The sequence below is a fragment of the Nothoprocta perdicaria genome, unplaced genomic scaffold (assembly GCF_003342845.1).
Source record: "Nothoprocta perdicaria isolate Ctin4 unplaced genomic scaffold, notPer1 scaffold_75, whole genome shotgun sequence".
NCBI classification, from domain to species: Eukaryota; Metazoa; Chordata; class Aves; order Tinamiformes; family Tinamidae; genus Nothoprocta; species Nothoprocta perdicaria.
This window is the reverse complement of record NW_020456032.1, coordinates 729,808-749,353: the sequence shown is the minus strand read 5'-3', so window position 1 is coordinate 749,353 and position 19,546 is coordinate 729,808. Positions and strand designations below refer to the sequence as shown.

Genomic DNA, 19,546 nt, shown 5'->3' with positions numbered 1-19,546 from the left:
AAGAAGCTCTTCCTCACATGGAGACGGAACTTCCTGTGTTCCAACTTGTCCTGTCATTATAAGACAAGGGAAGGTAATCCATATGATGTGCCTGGAAGAGCAGATATTTAGGAAGGAATATATAGCGAGTAGCTTACACGGTGTTGAAACAAGGCTGTTTCAAAAAGGTGTTGGGTCAAACACGTCATCTTCGTGCAATGTCTGCTCATTTGCTTCTCTGGCATACGGAGAAACTTAAAAATCTCTTTAAAGGACCATTTCAGAAGTACCGAGTTTTAATGATATGAAAAGCTCCCACAAATGTTTTAATTAGAGAATAGAACATATTCAAAACTACGGAAGTGGTTGGAAGGCATGCTGGAAAGCACGACGAAGCCAACTTCTGCCTGAGGTTCAGATTAGACAGACCGCAAGGCAAAAATTATTTTATGAGTTACGCAACTTTCCAATATTATTTTCTTCTGGAAAAAAGAAAGAAAGAAACAAGCAAACAAGCAAACGAGAACAAAACTAGCAAGGCAGAAAGCTCCAAATGCAGAGTGCTCTGCAGGCAGAGCAAGGTAAGTGCTGCAGAGCACATCCAAGGGGCTGGCCTGGCTCACGCCTAACGCCTCCCAAGCCAGCGTCCCTTCTCCAGCAGTGCTAGAAGTGACACGTCCGCATGCGAGGCGGGCACAGGAGGGCAGGAAAAGCATGTCCCACGAGCGTGAGCCCTGGCCCCGCGGCTGTGACACACTGTGCCTCAGCATCGGCACTGCGCCATTTCTCTGCTCTCCTTCATTTCTCCTGCCATGGCAGCATTTTCACTGGAAGCAAGACCTGCACAATCGTTTACCAAAAACCTCCACAGTTTGCATAACGTATCTTCAGCACAAGTAACTCCCTTAGTCTTCAGTCTTTTCAAATGGCAAAAATGGTTAAAAGGGCTGTCACCAGAAAATAAGGCCTGCTCTTTACACTTCGTATTTAGGCTTCAAATTTGGTTAATTTAATATAATGTGCTTTATTTACTAGACTGCAAACCGGGTTTGCAGTCTAGTAAATAGGTTGCAGGTTACTAAGCACAACAAGAGCTCCTGGTCAAAGTTTTGGCTTTTAATCAAATGGAGCTTTCCCATCTTTTCTTCTTGATTTTCTTCTGTAAGACAGACCTGTGTAATGGAAACCAGCATGAGGCACTATCTGGGTGATGCCACCCGAGTTTCTCTGTGCTTTAACTCCACACTAAGCTAAGAAAAAAAAAAGAAGAGAAAAAAAAGAATTTGGTCATCTTCCCCCTCCCTTTATATTCCTAAATGAAACTGTGATCATGCTTTTACATTCTGCCTTCTAATAAAAGCTTCTTCAACTTATCAAAGTGCATTCCTGTTTCCTTCCCAGTTGACTGAACAGTTTTCCAGGCAGGCGCAGCCGGCCTGGACACATGGCCTGGCCAGGAGAGCAACCTGCCTGGGATGGAGCACGTCTAAGGTGTCCTCACGCGGCCGCTTCCCTCGTGGGAGTTGCTGTGATCCTCCACCAGGATTTCCTAACGCAGGGAGGCTGTTGATGTCAAGGGCGGCGGGACGGCTGCTTTTCTGCGCGGCCGGCTGCGGGACGCGCCTCGACTCGCCGGCCGTGGCCCGGGCCTGCGCACCCGGGCTCTGCCCAGGGCCACCGCGCTGCAGCCCCGTGGACACGAGGGCGCTCGGAAAGCGAGGGGCAGCCCTGGCGAACGGGGCAGCTGCCGCCTTGCGAGCGGCCCCCGAGCGGCCGTGGCCACCGAGGCTGCCGGGCTGCAGAGCCGCCCGTCGCCCCGGCCTCCTGCGGGCTGGGAGACAACCCGGGCCTTGCTGCTGCCGCGGCGCCGACTCCGCACACGGCTTCTCCTGTCGCCAGCCTCCAAGAAGCAGCTCCCAAGGAGCCAAACATACCACCCCGCAGCTGTGGGAAGCGGCAAAGAAACTCCCAGGGCCGCTGCCAACTTGGCGCGAGCCCAGAACCTGCTTCCTGAGCCCAAAAAAGGGCTGCGCCCAAGGTCTGGCGTCAGGGAAGGGGAGGGGAGGCCGGGACGGCACCGAGGCTGAGGGCCTGGGCAGCGCTGAGGCTGGGGCGCCGCGTTGCTGCCGCCTCCTCCTTTTGTTTAGGAGTTATAGAGAAATCGCACACGTGAGCGCGGTTCTTCAGGGCCAAGTCTGAGGTGAAATGGTGAAAGATAAGCTTAGATGGGTCAGCTTGTGTTGGCTTAGAAGCTGGTAGTGTGTCACCGCACAAACACTTCAACTCCTCAAATACACCCATGTTCCATATGCACACTCGTGTAGAAAGCACAATATGGAAAACACATGGAATGGGAGTTACAACAACAAAAAGGAAAACAACAAAAACACACAAATAACACGTACACATGATGCCCCTGCAGGGAATAATTCCACAGAGCGCAGGACGCAGCAAGTACACAGGTGTCTTCTGGAGGCAACGCTCAAACACACGAAGGAAAAAAACCCCGGCCCCAAACCCCGCAGCTTCTGTGCGGGTTGGCGAGGGCAGGAGGCGCAGGGGGAGCGCGGGCGCCGCGGGACGGGACGGCCCCACCTGCCCCCCTCGCTCCCTCCCACGGGGGCCGCTCCGGCTGCCCCGCGCCGCCCCCGCCGCCCTCACACGTGTCCTGCACAAGCGAAAATGCAGCTCCCTTCGGACGCGGCAGGAGCTTCACGTCATCAAGATAGCAAGCTATAGTTTAATGTTTTAATTGCCTCATAGGGCAGGGGTGTTTTCCTTTTTATTCGCTGCCTAGGCCGTGGACAGAGCCCATCGCACACCTGCCGCTCTGCAGACAGCAGCTCCTCTGCACCCCAAGCAGCACAGACCGAATCTCCCGCATTCCCAAGGAATTAAATCAGGTGTCAGGTTCCCCTCAAAGAGAGCGCGGGCATGGGGAGAGCGCGAGAGGACAAGTCCCCAATCCAGCAGCGCTGGGCAAATGGGAACAGCAGGTGCAAAAAGGCCGTTCCTGCAGTAAACGTGATGCGTCCCCACCTCGGGCTGCTGCTTCTTGTGGTCCTGCAGTTCAAACAGGGCAGCGAAGGTTTTGGAAACCAGTTTAACTGGACTTCAAAAAAATATATAAAATAAAAAGCAAACATCTGCATCTTGTTGTGATATGGACAGGGAGAAACTGGCAGAACAGTTAAGAAAAACTAAAAATTATGAGGTAAATATTTCTAATGCATGTTCTCTTCCTCCTGCTCTCTCTCTACATATATATAGATAGATAGATATCTATATACATAGATAGATAAATATGTGTGTGTATATATACACACATATACACAGTACTTTTTTTTAAGGCAAGGGGTTAAGGTCTGCACAGGAAGGAGGAAGGCGGCTGCATGACCTGCTGTTGCCTCGGGTTGTCACATCACTATTCTGACAGTTTTACTACTTTGCCCCCAAATAGTCCTGAGAAAGCCAGGAGGAAAGTGGGAGGTATTTCTTTCAAAGCCCTGCTCCAAGTTTTATTAACAACATATGACTTTTATGCACTTTAAGGTGATTTTTCACAAGCGAAAAGTGAAATATTTATGCCACCTGCCAACATTTTAGCACTGAACATGTCAACGTAGGAAGGGCTTACTTTAAAAAATAACTTCCCTTTTGGTGCAGGTGTAAGGCAGAGCCCGTTTTCCCAATTATCTCACCTGCAAAGCTATATGGACTTGTAAGATAAGCTAAGATAAGCAGCGGGGAAAAAAAGAAAATAAGGAAAACAAACAAAAAATTCCCCCCACTGTTTTAGCTTGCGAGGCTGCATGGCAAGAGTCGGCCCCAGTTGTGGGGAGGCCTCTTTAACCATTCACCACCCGGCAGGGCCTCGCTGGGCACCCCAGTGCCCACCACGGCCCCTGCCCGGCTGCTACACTGCATTACCTGAGCTCCTGTAGCCAGCGCGACAGCGCTGCCAAGGACAAACCACCCCCAGAGCCAACAGCACAGCCAAAACCACGCTTATTTAAAGAGGGGGCAGCCTTCCTTCCTGGTGAACGGGTTGTGATTTCTCCTGCGAGCGCTCGGGCACTGCCTGCACCCAGCTTTGTGCTGGGCAGCGCAGCCTGCAGCAACAGCATGTGCTTGGCTGCAAGGTGCTGAGTTAAGCGTTTTTTTTTTCCAAGGCTGCAACAATTTGCTTGTGGCTAGAAGTATGACTCTTCTTTAAGTAAAACAGTGACACACCTAAGGCTAGATTTAAAAAAAAAAAAAAAAAAAAGCCGTATGTAATTATCGGCTTGCTGACACAATAGGTGAAACTGTGTGTCATACTGTATTTGAATAGGTTCTCTTTTACCCGTTTCACTCTGGAGCGGCGATTCTACCTTCAAGAGTGGATTGTATTCAGAAAAGATATAGCCTGTATGAAGAATTTTTAAGCAGAGCCTTACTGCAGCATTAGCATGAGCTAATATATTTTATCAGCTGAAATTTGCTAATGGATTTGCTGAAAAAAGTATATGCAGAGCAGAACATCTTACAGTTGAGTATTAGAAATTGTCAGCTTCTCCCCTCTCCACCCACTTACTCCAGACAAGTGAAGCTGGCAGAAGCTCAGTGTGAACTGGTGTTATGACCATAGGTAGAAGATATCAACTATTTGCATCCGCTATTTTCCTAAAAAGAGAAGCAGAATTCATTTCCAAACAAGTGAAAGCCGAAAGCCTTTTTCAGCAAGGCAGTCTGCTTGCGGACTGTACGCGACCTCTCCCCAGCACTTTCACGGCATCCAGCAAAACCCCACAAACCAAACAGAACCAGAACGGTGAGCTTGCACGTAGCACACGGAGGAGGACATCATTTCACAGCACAGAAGGTAAAAGAAATGCGTAAAAGCAACCTATTGTACAAAGCATCACAAACAGAATAAAAATATCTGATAAAAAGATGCCTTACAAACTCAGGCTTTGCTTTTTCATGTTTTGCTTGACAAACAAGCTTGTTAGACATTAAGAGAAACCTCAAAGGTGTTTAAGTCAGAGGATGGAAGCAGCAGATTTATCCTCATGAAGCTCATGACTGTATCTACAGAAAACACCAGTTTTGAACCAGACTTTAGCATTCAGATGGCTACACTCATCCTGAAGACAGGCTGGGAGCATGAGCACAAATCCATGCCTGCCACATCACAGGTAGCAGTAGCTCGCTCGGCCCGACGGGCAGGAGGCTGCTGGGGACACTGGGCAAGGTGCTGGTCACAGGTGCCACCGTCCTCGCTGCTACCATTACCCATGCTGGTTAGATTAAAGATAGCCCAGGAATAAACCCAAGATGCAACCATACATTAATTTAACTGTGCAAGCATATCTTTAGGTACCCTCATCTTAAGAGGTCCAGAGTATGCATGATCTATGATAAACTCAGCTAGAAAAGAACTTAAAGACAACTCTTCAAATGAAAGTATTTTCTTAAAACTTACTATGGAAAACAACACTATTCATGGCATTCTTAACTTAAGCAGGTCTTTTCTGCAATTCCACAGGCTCTTTCTGGAAGCCATCCAGGAGCACTGCATGGCCTCATCTTCTGACAAACCTTGAGGTTAGGACACATCTCTTCCTTAGTCTCCAGTTTCTTGTGGATAAAACAAGATTAAAACAACATGAAACTGCTTTACCAGAGACACGGGGCTAAGATTTTTTTTATCCATCCCAAAAAACTTTAAAATCAGGTTTTAAGGAAGAAAGAACAAGTCACATTTTCTGTACGCACCTGCTGAGCTAAATAAGTAATTCCACGTTTCCCAAATCCACATTGCAACACTCAGCAATTTGGAAAACAAGGTGCTTTTTTTTAATATATATTTTTCCTCCTTTAAAAGATACTGCTAAATGCCTATGGATCAATAAACCTCCAGTGCAGTCAAGAACAAAGATGCCCACATTGCTACCATCAGTGGGCATACTAGCCAAGAAAGAGTTAGAAGCTACTTCTTTGTATTTACAGGGCATTCAGCTGAGAAATGTCAGCAAGTGCACAGCCAGCAAAAAGCCTAAAGTCCAAAGACAGACTTCCACAGGAAAAAAAAAATCTAGATGAGAAATGGCAAACTGTCCATTCTTCCAAAGTGAAAGGTTTCCAAGAATCCAGGATCACAGCTCAAAGCTCAGTTCTTAACACTTTTGGAAAAAGAAAGTAATTTTACTTTAAAAATGTCATTTAAATGTAATGATACATAATGAGCCCATTACAAAACTTATCATTTTTCCAGTTTCAATTAGCAAGAGTAAAATTTCCTCCAGAGGCACATCTGTAAAGGCAAAACTGACTTGGTTCCCTAAGTGTTCTCTTCTCCTGCTATTTCCAACTCTGGAGGGCTCCATAAAGCAACTGCTCAAGCTTAGAGCAGTTTGTTGCTTCTTCCTCCACTACACTGAGCTGCCAGATCTTAATTCTGTGGAAATCTATTGCACAGAGCTGATGAGGCAGAAAGCAGATGAGAAAGGACGCCTCTGATCAAAAACTCACTCACTTCTCTGAGTCTTTTTACTGTGTATTTCTTTAGATTTTTCTTTGGTTTTATTGTGATAGGCCAAGAGAAGGAAGTGAAGTCATCACACATGGTAAGGAAGTATTTAGACACATTTCTATCCAAAAAGTTACACTGATCACACTGCAGCAAGAAGATTTAGACTTCAACAAGTACCTGGAAAGGCAACTGTATTACTTATGCTTCTCCCTTCTTCTTCCCCACCAGCATATTTGATTCTTTCCAAATCTGAAGATATTCAGCACATCTGCTCATTTTCAATAATATACTTTCAATTATGCTATTGAGAGAAACCAAAATTCCTTTCCTTGAAAAATGGAACAATGCCCAGAGCTCAATGTCCAGCCTGAAATTATATGGGACACACAAACTACTTTTTAAGTGTATCTCTAAACGGCTACATCACTGCTGGCCACTATCTAATTTTCAATGTTTTAAAGATGGAGCCTTTCAATACTAATTATTAGTGTCTAGCTGCTTTCTGCTTTGGAATAGATATAAAGAAAAAAAAATGCAAGTAACTCAGCAACCCACCTTGAGATCTGATGAATAAAAGGGATCAGTTCAGAGGGCTCGTAGGCGCGAGCAAAGGCCCAGGACACGTAGCACGCTGCATCTCTCACGTTGGAGCCCACACTGCAGGCCCCTCTCTTCTCATCGTACGCTAGTGCTTTCAAAATGACAGGAACCACTGGGAAACAAAAAGATGTGCAAAAGCAACAGTGAGAAGCATGCAGCGAACTGAAATCCCTTGGCAAACAGGTCATTTTGGATGCACGAGGTTTCAAAGTGTGTGCTGATTTATTTAAGGAAGAATGATATCATTTATTCCTTATTGGCATGTGTTCACAAGCAAATTAAAGTGCAATTCAAGTAGTACTAGACCATAAGTATTGTTGCTTACTGAAACAGCAATACCTAGCAATAACCACAAATTCTTAAGAAATATAGCCTTGTAAACACCATGAAAGTATCAGAATTAACCTCTGAGCATTTGTAACACCACATATGCTAACACAGCCAATGCTTCTTAATTAACAATAGTCATGGATCAAGTAAGACACGAATACGGACAAGGACTTGAGTGAGTACAGCCTTGCAAACCCTTGAATCACAGCGAGAGGGTCATCGCTCTTAGGCTAAAAAAAGGGAGCTGCTCTATTTTTACCACTTGAAGCTGTTATTTTGGGTGACTTCATATGTCACATTTTAAGTTTGAGCCTATGAACACTGCCTAAATTGCACAGATCATAGAGACAGAATGTGCTCAAAACGCAAACCGGTAAGATAAGAATGCAGAACAACTGTATAGGATGACCCAATGCAGAAGTAGAACCCTTTGATACTGAAAAAGTTTACTAAAAAGTACACTTTCAACATCTCTCACTTCCCTATCAGCCATCATACCAAATTTGCCAAAATACCAGTTTTTGTCAGACTATGAGGAAATAAGATAGAGATATTTGTGTTTTAAACAGCCATGTGGAAGCAGCTATTGCACTTCCTAATATATTTATGATGGATTTGCATTGACTGTAAACCCCAGATCTGCAAGTGTCGGCTCCAAGGCGAAAGCAGCTACCAGCCACCCAGAGAAGCTGCCTCTTGCATCTCAGTTCAGCGTATCCTGGTAGCAGGGGCAGCGAGAGGCACTAAACCACAGCGCAGCATTTAACAGAAACTAAACTTCTGCAGTGGGATTTTGGTTTATTCCTTTTAGTAGGAACAACTCAGATGACAAGTTGGGTATGATTTCTTTCATGAGAATAAAATATTTTCTCTTTTACTACCCCAAATTACTAAAGTTAAACATGATGACTCCAATTGTTTACAAGACCTGGAAAAAAAATAGGCAGAAGAAACATGCTCTGTTTCTGAATGGAAATAATATACTGTGTGTTCTTGGAAGTGTTCTTTATTTCTACTTACTGAACTGCAAAATCATCCTCAACTGACAGTGTCAGGAGGTCTCCTCAAGACATGAGCTTTCCCCAACACCCAGCTTCATCACTCTACAAGGAAAGCAGCCTTAACCTCGTTCATGAAGCAAATCGCAGCACAAAAATCTGCTGCTACGTGAGTGACAGCAACAGAATCACACCAGGGAGGACAGAGCAAGCAAAGGAGTGAAGGGGAGCAAAGGCAGGTGAGGAAATCTGGGTAAATCACGAGAGGAAATCTGTCAGTCAAGAAAGCAAGGAGATAAAAATGTCCACTTTGGTACTTGTGGCCCAGTGAAAACTGAAGTTAAATGGTTTTCGCACAGAAAACATCCCAAAAATTAAAGTCCCTTGCACAGCACTGCAGTGTGCTGCCACAGCTGAAAAAATACGTATGTAAAGCTCCCTGGAGGGCTTCCTTTTGGCACCTGCAAACCCAGGAATATAATTTGAATACATCTCTCTCTAGATGGCCTATCTTTAATACATGAATAAGGCCTGCAGAAACAACAGCCTCTAGAAAAAGGAAACAGGCTCTCTCAAATTTCTTTTTGTTGCATTAATCTAACGCATCTCTTTTTCCCCTTAGAAAATGATCGCCAACATAGGAGCCCCTTGAAGAAAAGCTGCATTTCTCTTGGGACTTTTGAGGGGACTGTATGATGGGACTAACCACTAAATACCTGAAATGCAATGTACGTTTCATCACTGTATGAGCAGTACCTTAAAAAAAAAGAAAAAAAAAAAGAAAAATTGTTCCGTACATGTAGGAGAAAACTGTTAAAATGCTATTTAAATTGCTTTAAACCTAATAAAGAAAGCCATAAGCAGAGGAATGGTCAAAACACAACTCTTAGGATCACAAGTACTATGTGGAAATAAAAACACAATTCCCCCTCAGGAACAACAACAACAGCAGAGATGGATGGATATTTTGTCACCTTCTAGTTTTGAAAGAAACTGCAATAAAAATCTTCAAAAATGTTGACTAGCTTGTTTTGAAAAATGCTACATCAACTGATGAAAATGGAATTAGCTGGTTCTGCAGGAAAGCTAAAAGAGCCGCCCAGGGCCGTTCTTCCTCACGGAGCCACCTCAGGGAGCGGAGCCGCCTCATGGAGCTGCCTCATGGAGTGGGGCCGCCTCACGGAGCAGAGCTGCCTCATGGAGCGGGGCCGCCTCATGGAGCAGCCTCACGGAGCAGAGCTGCCTCACAGAGCAGAGCTGCCTCACCGAGTGGGGCCACCTCACAGAGCCGCCTCATGGAGCAGCAGCTGCGGAGCCGGTGTCGCGGGGCCGCCTCCCGCTTCCCTCAGCGCCACCATCATGGTCAGGGCAGCCCCTGGAGGCAGCTGCGGGCGCCCGCTCGTCCCTCCATGCGCCCAGCCCAGAGGCGGCAGCACGGGGGAACGCGCAGGAAGGGCTGCGCAAACAGCGCACACAAGCAGTCTGCCGCTTTCCATCATCTTTACGCAAAGGAAAAATGGGGGAGGGAAGGGGGTTAATTTAGGGCAGTGATTTCCCAAATGGGAAATTCAACCAACAAGTTCAATCCTCACTTTAGTCTTTCACCTCCTCACACACGACCCAGGTTTCTCCTGTTGGGGCTTCCTGCAGTGACAGAGGCACCAGCCCGCAGCCACGAGGCAAACAGGGCCACTTGTCCTCAAAATGAAATGTCTTGCAAAAAACCTTCCTAACGCACAGCTGGACAGAGGCTATTCACGTCACCACACATACACAACCTTTTTGTCTTCAGTCTAAACACAAAACACGAGTTCAGTTTGAGTTAACCAGATCTGAACTGCCCAAGTTCAGGCTCTTCCGGACGAGTGTTTGATACACACAGCCCCAGTGAAATCCAAGGCTTTGCAGCCCATTTCTACATTTTACACCTGCAATGTAATTTCTGCTCAGTATAATGGCAGCCTCTCCGATGCCAGTGTGGTCAGTGTGGCACTGTGCTGGTCTACATTGCTTTGCAGATGTAAAATGATGCTTAATTCAAATTTTAAACCAATTCTTTCTCCTCAAAAAATAAAGGAAAAAAATTGGAAGGAAGTTAACTTTGTTTGGAAGGGCACAAATGAGTCCTTTTTATTAGTAACAGGGAACGTGCCTTTTCTTTCTCTAAAAAAATAAAGGGCTGAAGTGTGGCTCAGCTTTAGGAACCCCCATTTCTGCCCGAGCTCCGCACCGAGGGTCAGCAGCGCCGGCTCCCAAGCCGCTCCGTAGCCCATATCCACCTGTTCGGCGCCGCGAACGCTCGGGAGATGCAGTCACCTTTACCCGTAGCCTCGAGGCATTAATAAGCACCTGCCGCGCTCCGCCCTGCCTTACCTAACTCCATGGCTGCAGGTTGCAACACGGCCCCGTGCCGGAGCCCGGGGAAGAGGCAGAGGCGCCGCTGGCCTCCAGCGCTCCGCGCGCCCCAGCTCTGCTCTCGGCGACGGCTCCTCGGGAGCCCCCGCTGCAGGCGAACGTGCCCGTCACCTCTCGGGCGGGGGCAATGAAGCTGCTAGAAGGAACGGAGGGCTGAGCAGTCAAGCTCAGCTGCTTAAGAAATGCCGCATGCCACGTTTGGGCAAAAGCGGCTTTAGAAACACATCGGGCAGCGGCAGGGCCTACCAAACACGTGCGAGGAGCCGCGTGTTACTTCACATCGCCGTGTTTTTTCTTTATTGCAGTGTTTATCACACAACACACAGCAATTAAACAACAAACAACACAAACCTGTTCCCTAGCTCAAGGGTCTGCTCTACTCGAGAAAACTGAAAAATTCCAGATCAACTCTACTTCACTGGATCCTGAGTTCATTAGAAATAGCTCTCAATTTAGTTTAAGACTCAACTATGCCATTCTTAGAACAAGTCAGAGTTGTCTTTTAGGTAAATCTGTGCTATGAACCGTTTGTCCAGAGGAGCTTTTGCAATTTGTACTTAAGATACTGGAAATCTATTTGAGAATGAGAAAAGAGAAAAAAAATACAGTTCAACTAAAATAATGGATGGCTACTATTTCCACTGCGCACAAAGTGACCAAAGGGACATCCGAGAATATTACTGTTATTAATGAATTATGGAGCTTAATCGCAACGTGAAACCTAAACACCATGAAGGAGTTCAGAATAATAATTTTATTTTTCAAATAGTTCTTGAACAAAACCCATTGCAGCGGTGCCTTTTGCTGGGTTCAACCTGTCTGCGAGCCGCAGGCAGCAGGAAACAGGTAAATAGTCCTATCCACAGCAAGGCAGCTCCTGTTCCTTCAACAGCATTCCTATCTCTGTCATTCAGATATTAAAAAAAAAAAAAAAAAAAAAAAAAAAAAAAAAAAAAAAAAAAAAAAAGGCTTTGCATTGTCAAGGACTCCAGCTTTGAGACCCCGTGTTCTCACACACCGACCTTTTTCAGAAAAAGAGGCAGGCTCTAATTCTACCTTCATTCAGGCTGTTATGCTAATATTTAATATATCAGCACAGATGCAAACAGAGATAATTTTATATTAGGCTCATTATCAGAGATAAATATTTGCTCAAGGCTCTGCCAAACACCTCTGATTTGCTCTCATGTAGAGAAGTTGAGCTGAAAAAGCCGGAATGGAGTCCTCCTGAAGGAGCGCTTCACGCGGAAGGGTAACGCGAGCCGGGGCAGGAAGGGCGCGCGGCGCTCAGCCTCTTGGGGAGCCCAGACGCCGCCGCGGGCAGCGCGGGCGCCTTGGCGCGGTCCCGGGTGCTCCCGCAGGCCCGTTTGGCCTAGCTGGGAGCCCGCAAGGCCCCGGGGACAAGCATCACACCCAGCCGCGCGCCGGCCAGGCCGGGGCCTTGCAAGCCGCTTGTGACGCTCCAAATTGAGCCACGTGTGTCAGGCTCCACACACGCTCCCCCACAGAGCAAAGCAGCATTTTCTGACCCATGACTAGGGAGGACCGTGTCTGTCTGGTTGCAATCTCAGTTCAGTCTCTCACTACATAATGAATCAAGACAGTCTTTAATTATATGATCACGTGTTACGTTTTTCCATGGACCCATCTCAGCCAGCACACAGGAAAGACCTGCTCCAGCAGTGAATCAGAGGCGGGAGCAGAGGAGGTGGCTGTCGGCCTCGCTGCCCGGGGTGGAAGCTATGTGATGTGATACAAAGCCTGGCTGTGGGGCGGAGAGCAAAGGGGTTGCTGCTCAGGCCCCACGCTGCCCTCGAGAACTGCAACTCTCACGCCACTCCTGCCACAGACCCGCTGTCTGATACCAGTCATGGCACTTACACGGAGCATTTAAGGAGATGGACGCTGGCTGTCGGCGCCCAGGTGGCTGCTCAGGGACCCAATGGCAGGCTGCGGGAGCGCCCCAGCACGCGCACCCGGGCCGGCTCTGCAGGGGCCGCGGCGCCAGCAAGGCGACAGGCCCAGAGAGGGATCTGGGCCAGGCAATCTGAACAGATTATGGAATTCATGTAAGCCATAAAAATATAACAAAGTCTGGCAGCCCCCCTACCTGACTGCCTTGAAGGGCTACAGCCGCCCCCAGGCAGGACCGGCCCTCGTTCCCTCGTGTCCAGTTACCATTTTGAGGCTTCACCTCCCCACTCGTGGCAAAGGCCACACGAGGGCTGAGCAGGGACCTGACGGGACAGCTGGGCTCATCCTTAGAGCTCTTCCTTCAGCTGCAGCAGGAGTAAACTGCACTTTGGGCATGTGAAGAAACCGGCTTCTGAAAGAGTAATGCAAATGCGTGACTTAGTCTGAAGGATTCTTTTTTTTTTTTTGTAAATTTCTAACAGGAGGTGTCAGGGAAGGAAAATCACCAAAGAAACCCCAACCTTCAGGCTAAGGTTGTGCAACCTCACAGCGAAAATACTAGAAGCAATTTATTGCCATTTGCTCCCCGCTTAGTATTTACGCCACTTCCCAGTAGCACTTGGGAGGGGCACAGGGGAGCTCCTGCTCATTTCTTCCGGCTTATCCCTGCTGGCTAGTAAAAAAAAAAAAAAAAAAAAAAAAAAGATTTCTATTTTCCTTGCTAACTTGAAAACTAATACAACAACGTAACACTGAAAATTTTGAATATTTTCAAGACCACCTATCATTTTTAAAGTTCACTTGGGAGTTGGAGAAAAGAAATTCTTTCATAACCAGCCTTTCAGGTTTGGGTGTTCTCTATTTTCTAACAGTCCACCTAAGATCTTTTCTCACTTCTTCCTGTATCTGTGATGAAAAGTACCTGGAGACCTGCCAAAAGCCTCACGATTAGCTACCACCAGGAAAACGACCGGGGCACTGCAGAAGCCCAGCTCCTGGCCATGTCCTCCAACAACACAGGCAGCAGCAAATCCGTATTGAGCTAATAATTGAGGACAACAAAAATGCAAGAGGAAATCAGGAAAACCAGAGCTTGCAAATAAGTTTATATAATGGATTTCTGTAAGACTATGCAAACCTGAGTCCGACCCTCAGCCCATCTCCCCCTTCCTTCACTGTTCTGCCTCTATTATTGTGGCCCAGCCCTATCAAATACACAGAATTAAAATAAATGATAAATAAATACATGCACAAGTGAGAAGAGAGCATGTAATAGCAACTGTCAGGGAAACAGCACCAGTACTATCAGATCTACCTCCAATTTACGCTCTATCCTGTAAACATGGAACAGCCCTGTGCTTACAAAAGACCATCTGTAAGTTAACAACAGATGTTTAGAGAGATCAACTTATACATCAAAATTCAGTGGCTTCTCAAACCACAAGGGTGTTCTTCCTAGAACACACTAGAGGCCAGAACTGGTTTTATTTCTCTGTTGTTTTTTTTTTTTTTTTTTTTTTTTTTTTTAGTTTTGTTTTAGTAAGCTGCCCAATGAAACGGGACAGGAAAAAATGCCCCTTTTTCCACAGCACAGGGAGTACTTCAGACTTTCGCGCTTGTTTCTTGAAGTATATCAACAAACAGGTTTTGTTGTTTTAGAGACATATCCTTAAGATTCTTCAGAATCTTTTTAAATCATACGTAATGAATTTTCCTGTCGTTGGAGACTTTATGCTGTTGCTTTTGGGGAGGGCTGGGGGAGTTGTTCAAACTTGTTTTCTACAGTTTTCAGAAATAAGCCTGGACATTTCCAAGCTTTCTAAATGCCAAGAAAGACCACATAAATATTCAGATTAATATTACAGTTAACAGAGCAGTTCACAAAGCAATGTATCAGAAATCTATTTTATTCTTCAAATCTAAAAAAGAAGCTACCAATCTTCAACTGAACAGTACCCCAGTAATTCCAACAACCATTTGGGAATCTCCTAAGCAATCAGTGCTCACTCAAACGTTCCCCTTTGCTTTTCAGAAGGCTGCAGGCTTATGTAAATATCTCTGCACTCGCCTATAATGGCACAGAAAGTACAAGACCATGGGACATATTTTTTAAACGAAGAAGAAACGTCAACTGAAACAACCAGTCTGTCTCCTCTTTAAACAAGGTGCTCACCATTCACCAGAAACAATATGCCAAGTTATTTCCCTGAGCCAGGGTCTTGGATACATGTAGCCATGTGTCTGACCTCTTTGTCTGCAAGGCAAAAGCAAACACCCCACACATGGGTGTTACCATCTTGTTGTGCCAGCCAAGACAGGGCTTGAATGAGAAAGGTTTCAAACGACCCTTACAGACAAGCTCAGGAAACATCACTGAAGTCTTAGGAGCTCCTGTGTGAGGTCCCTTAGGACCACACCGACAGAGACAGTAGTTGACCCTCTCCAAATCAAAGCAAGACACGTAGTGGGTGAAACATCCCAGAAGCAGAACTTCTACACTTCTCAAGTGAGGGATTTGCACGCTGAACCCCAAGACATCACAATGCAGCAGGCCCATCACCTGAGCTCTCGGGTTTACCACAACTCCCTCACTAGTAGTATCCTTCGAGAACAGCCTTCAAATGCTCCCCCTCTTGACGCTCTGGTTTCTCCCTTTACTCCAAAGGTAACTTACAAACAAGGAAAAGCTATTTCTCCTAAAGCTGGGGCTTCCCCCCCCACTCTATTTATTACCTACTTACCATTCCCAGGTACTAGTATTCTGAGGGAAGGAAATCAAATTCAAGATAGGGATCACTCGCATTACCCCACCAGCACTAGCAGCTTCGCGGCTACCCCCGTTTCAGGCAGCGCCGCTGACTGCAGTTGCAAGTTGCTTTGCGTGTTGACACAGCTAAATAAGGGGAAGGGGCTGCTTCCATCCATCCTCTGCGGGCGAGTAAGGGAGCACGAGCACATAGGCGGGTCGGAGCAACTTCCTGGCTGGAGTCCTCCCAAAGCAAGCACCTCTTCTTGAACGCTTACCCAAGCAACTCTTCCAAACGACCTTCCTTCCTCTTCTTGCTCGAGAGATGCAAATGCTTCCAACCTTACTTTGAACACATACGTTTTTTAGCAAAAGCAGGACCACATAATGCAAGACAAACAAACAAACAAAACCTCTACGTTATCTTTGACCACAAAACACTACTAGTTCTACCATCGATTTCATTTAAGAAACTATCATCAGCTTTAAGAGGAGAGCGTTGAGGCCCCTCGCTATTCAGCAGACACACTTGGGAGGACAGGCAGTGTTTGGCAAGCTGGTGAGAGCTTCATGTGAGCAGCATTAGCAGGGCCACGCTGCGCACGGCGAGGAAGGCTCAGGTTCCTATACGTGACACACCTTATTAACTAGAAAGTCTATACCGCGCTGTCATCAAGAGAAATCTTAATAATGTCCTTTCACAAGCAAACCAGAATTTCAAGTAAACTAGGATTCTCTTGTTTGTTTAGTAGTTATCCCCACCCAATTAAATAAATAAAAAAAAAAACCTATAAATAATAGTCTGAAGCCTACAAAACCACAAATACAGCACAAGACAAGAGATGTGAAATCATACTGAAACCGCACTAAAAAGTAAGTTTTTGGCCCTGACACATGCTGCGCAGTAAGAAATATTTCACTTAAGAGTGCTGCAATCCTAAATGTAGAAATTCACAGGGATACTTCAACAGCAGTTTCTCCGATTGTAAGACTTTAAATGGCTTCTAGACATTTTGCTCAACAGCATGTTTTCCCTACATGTAATTTTAGCAGCATGATTCATATGAAAACCAATCAAAACTTTACAGCTGCACAGTAACACGTAGCTTAGCTCAAGAACTCCAGCAGTAGAAGTCTTTTTTCAGGAACAGAATAAAATATCAGATTTTAATTGCAGCCTTACATTCCTTGCTTTTAAAAAATATTTAAAGAGTAGACAAAATATATTAATCATATAAATTAATTACATAATATACATATAATGATTTTTAAAATTGAATAAAAACTCATGGATAAATAAGAGAGACTGTTTTTACATTTATTAGAATGGCATAATTCAGATCCATGCTGTTGGATAAGAAAATCTTTGTACACTATAAGCGAGAGAACTGTCCAATCTCTGGCATAAATCTTGAACCACAGTAAATAGGAACAGAAAAGCACACGAAAATCATTTCAAAAATTACTATAATTTGAATATCAATCAGAAATTCAATAAAGGCATGTTTTCTGTTAGAATAACTGGTAATGAAAAGAATGAGTATTAAAAAGCCCTTCTTATAAGCAGTTCACAGCTTTGCCTACAGTCTCAATTTCTGACGTTCCCTACTTCCCCCAAGATGTTTCACTGCCCAAGGGAGAGGATGGGAACCAGAAGGAAGATGCCTAGTTCCAGGCCAAACACTAACAACGCAGCCCACAATAAATATCTAAAAATACAATCTGCAGTTGTTATTAACTGCTGAGCTTTTATTCTCTTCCCAAACAAATAATTTGCTCTAGTAATCATGAACAAGTGCCTCACAAACATCAGGAGGGTAATCTGCCCAGACATATCTCCAAAGCCAGGGCCTGGAATCATCATGAAAAACAAAGGCACTTTCAAAGGTGTTATTTGAAAAGCATTAAGACTAATAACTATTCATATGGGATAGAAGAAAATAGTTATGAGAATACTGTACAAGAATCACGTAATGTTTTGGGGCACAGCGTGAGTTCTACCAACTGCACTCAAATAATCTGCCCCCTTCTGCAAGAGGAATAGGACACCCCGTCCAAGGAACACCCCGTCCAAGCGTGCTAACCCCGAGCACAATTTGTCAATGGCTTCAGTTCGGGTTACTAGAGGGGAAAGGAAAAGAGACTTCCTTGGCCCGCTAGCTCAAAACCACGCATCTAGACAGGGAGCCAATGTGACACAGACAGAAGGGCACGTCACCAGGCAAGCAGTTTTCAGACATTTCTTTTATACTGCAAGCTCTAAGCTCCCCTGACCAACTCTGAGTTTACTCACATTCATCTTTGCTCATAACTCTTTACTCTTTTCAGTGATAACTAGTTCACAAATTTGTAAGATTTGTCTTTGGAAAGGCCTGGAGACCCTGCTGAGCGGTGACCATGGACCACCAAGGGACGCCTCCTGAAGGCCAGACCTGAGGGAAGGGCAGAACAAGGCAACTGCCCAGGCCAAACTTGGCCTTAGCGTGGAACGGCAGAACGCTAGAAGTGATCAGATGAAAGGAGGGCTGGAGGAGCGACCAGAGCACCGCTAGGCAGAGCTTCATGCATCCTGCCACCTGGACTGAGGTGCGAGATGAAAATAAAAATCAGATAAAGCAGTTTATCAAGAACAGGTTACGTTCTTCCTGGTCATATGGAGAGTTTCTGCTACTGATGTTTGTTTTTCTGTTTAAAACCCATGAGGAGGAGAAAAAAAAGAAAGTTGAATACTGTAAAACTCTGCCTTCCTATTTTTAAGAATAGCAGTTTTATGTTTATGCTACAATAAAATCTATGAAATGCAGCTAAGTTTAAGTAACACTGACTCGATACTATTAGGAGCCTGAATTTTAAATAGAGTTTAGAAGCAAGCAGCACATTCTAAGCCACAAGGAGAAGCTATAAAACAACAGGTACAGCCCTCCAGAGCTACCAAACAACCACAGCACAAGGGAACATGGGGGGAAACATCAATAACACAAGCGTTTTTATGACAATCCTCTGTGCTCAATTAGTCCGACTGTTGCACTCAAGCTCAAAGGGGTGTTCCCGACAGGTGACCGGGTTCAGTTTATCTAACACTCATGCGAGATGGAAGCGCGGTGAGTTGACGTGATGAAGTGATGAAACAACCGTGGCCGCCACCGGCATTTATGGCTCCCAGGAACGCGCGGAACAGCAGCCGTGAGGCTCCCTCTCCGGGGTCCCAAGGGCCCTTCCCGCCCAGACCCGGCTTCCCGACAGCACCGGGTGCCGCGGGGCCACCGCTGCCCTCGGCCGCTCTCTTTGCGCAGCTTTGCTCTGCTCAGCAGCTGCGCTGCCCAACAGGAAACAGGAGCAGCTTCCAGGGAGCGGCTCGCTGTGAAACAGGCTCCGCCGTTCACCGCGTCGAGGCGGCAACTGGACATTCCTGTCGCCTTCCACCAAAGGAAGGAGGCCTGAGGGGATCCAAACTGCTCAACGTTGACTCGCTCTTAACCCGATTCAATCACCTACGTTAAAAGTGCCCTTTAAGAGCTTCCTCCCAGGTGTCAGAAACTGAGGCCCTTTTCAGAATAAAATATCTGATCTGCTTCCCAAAAATTAGCAGACCCGTCGCAGAGAGCAACAGAAACCTGGCAGCACTTTCCTGCAGTTTTTATTTCCTCATAAATTTATTTCCTAATAAATTACCTGATTTTCCTTCAAAACTGTATAGCTAAAAGGAAGAATAAGGGAAACTCTACAACCAAAGGACTGACAGATTGACTACTTGAGAGTAACACAGCAGCTTTTAATGCTGCTAAACTGTATTACAGGAAAAAGCAAGGGAAAAAAACAACAAAATAAAGCACTTTTTTACCTTGAAGCCAGTGATCAATTGTATTAAGAGAAACAGTTTGCTCACAATTTGTGAGCAAAATGCACAAGGGCAGCACAGGACAGCTGGCAACCTGAAGGTGCAGCTAGGAAAGCAGCAGCCTGCGAGTCCCTGCATCAACACAAAGGCTGGATCTTTAAATGTTTTCTAAAACAAGCGCTTTAGAGAGCAATTTTTGAAAGAATTTT

General features: G+C 45.8%; 1 protein-coding gene across 1 annotated transcript in view; it reads right to left on the bottom strand.

Annotated features, from left to right (window-relative positions):
• The window catches only part of TBCD (tubulin folding cofactor D), a 116,794-nt gene that overhangs the window by 56,803 nt on the left and 40,445 nt on the right, over positions 1-19,546 (bottom strand). Inside the window, exon 14 of the mRNA XM_026051347.1 lies at positions 7,052-7,208. Coding sequence (XP_025907132.1) covers positions 7,052-7,208 — 157 coding nt within the window. The remainder of the gene's footprint in view (positions 1-7,051; positions 7,209-19,546) is intronic.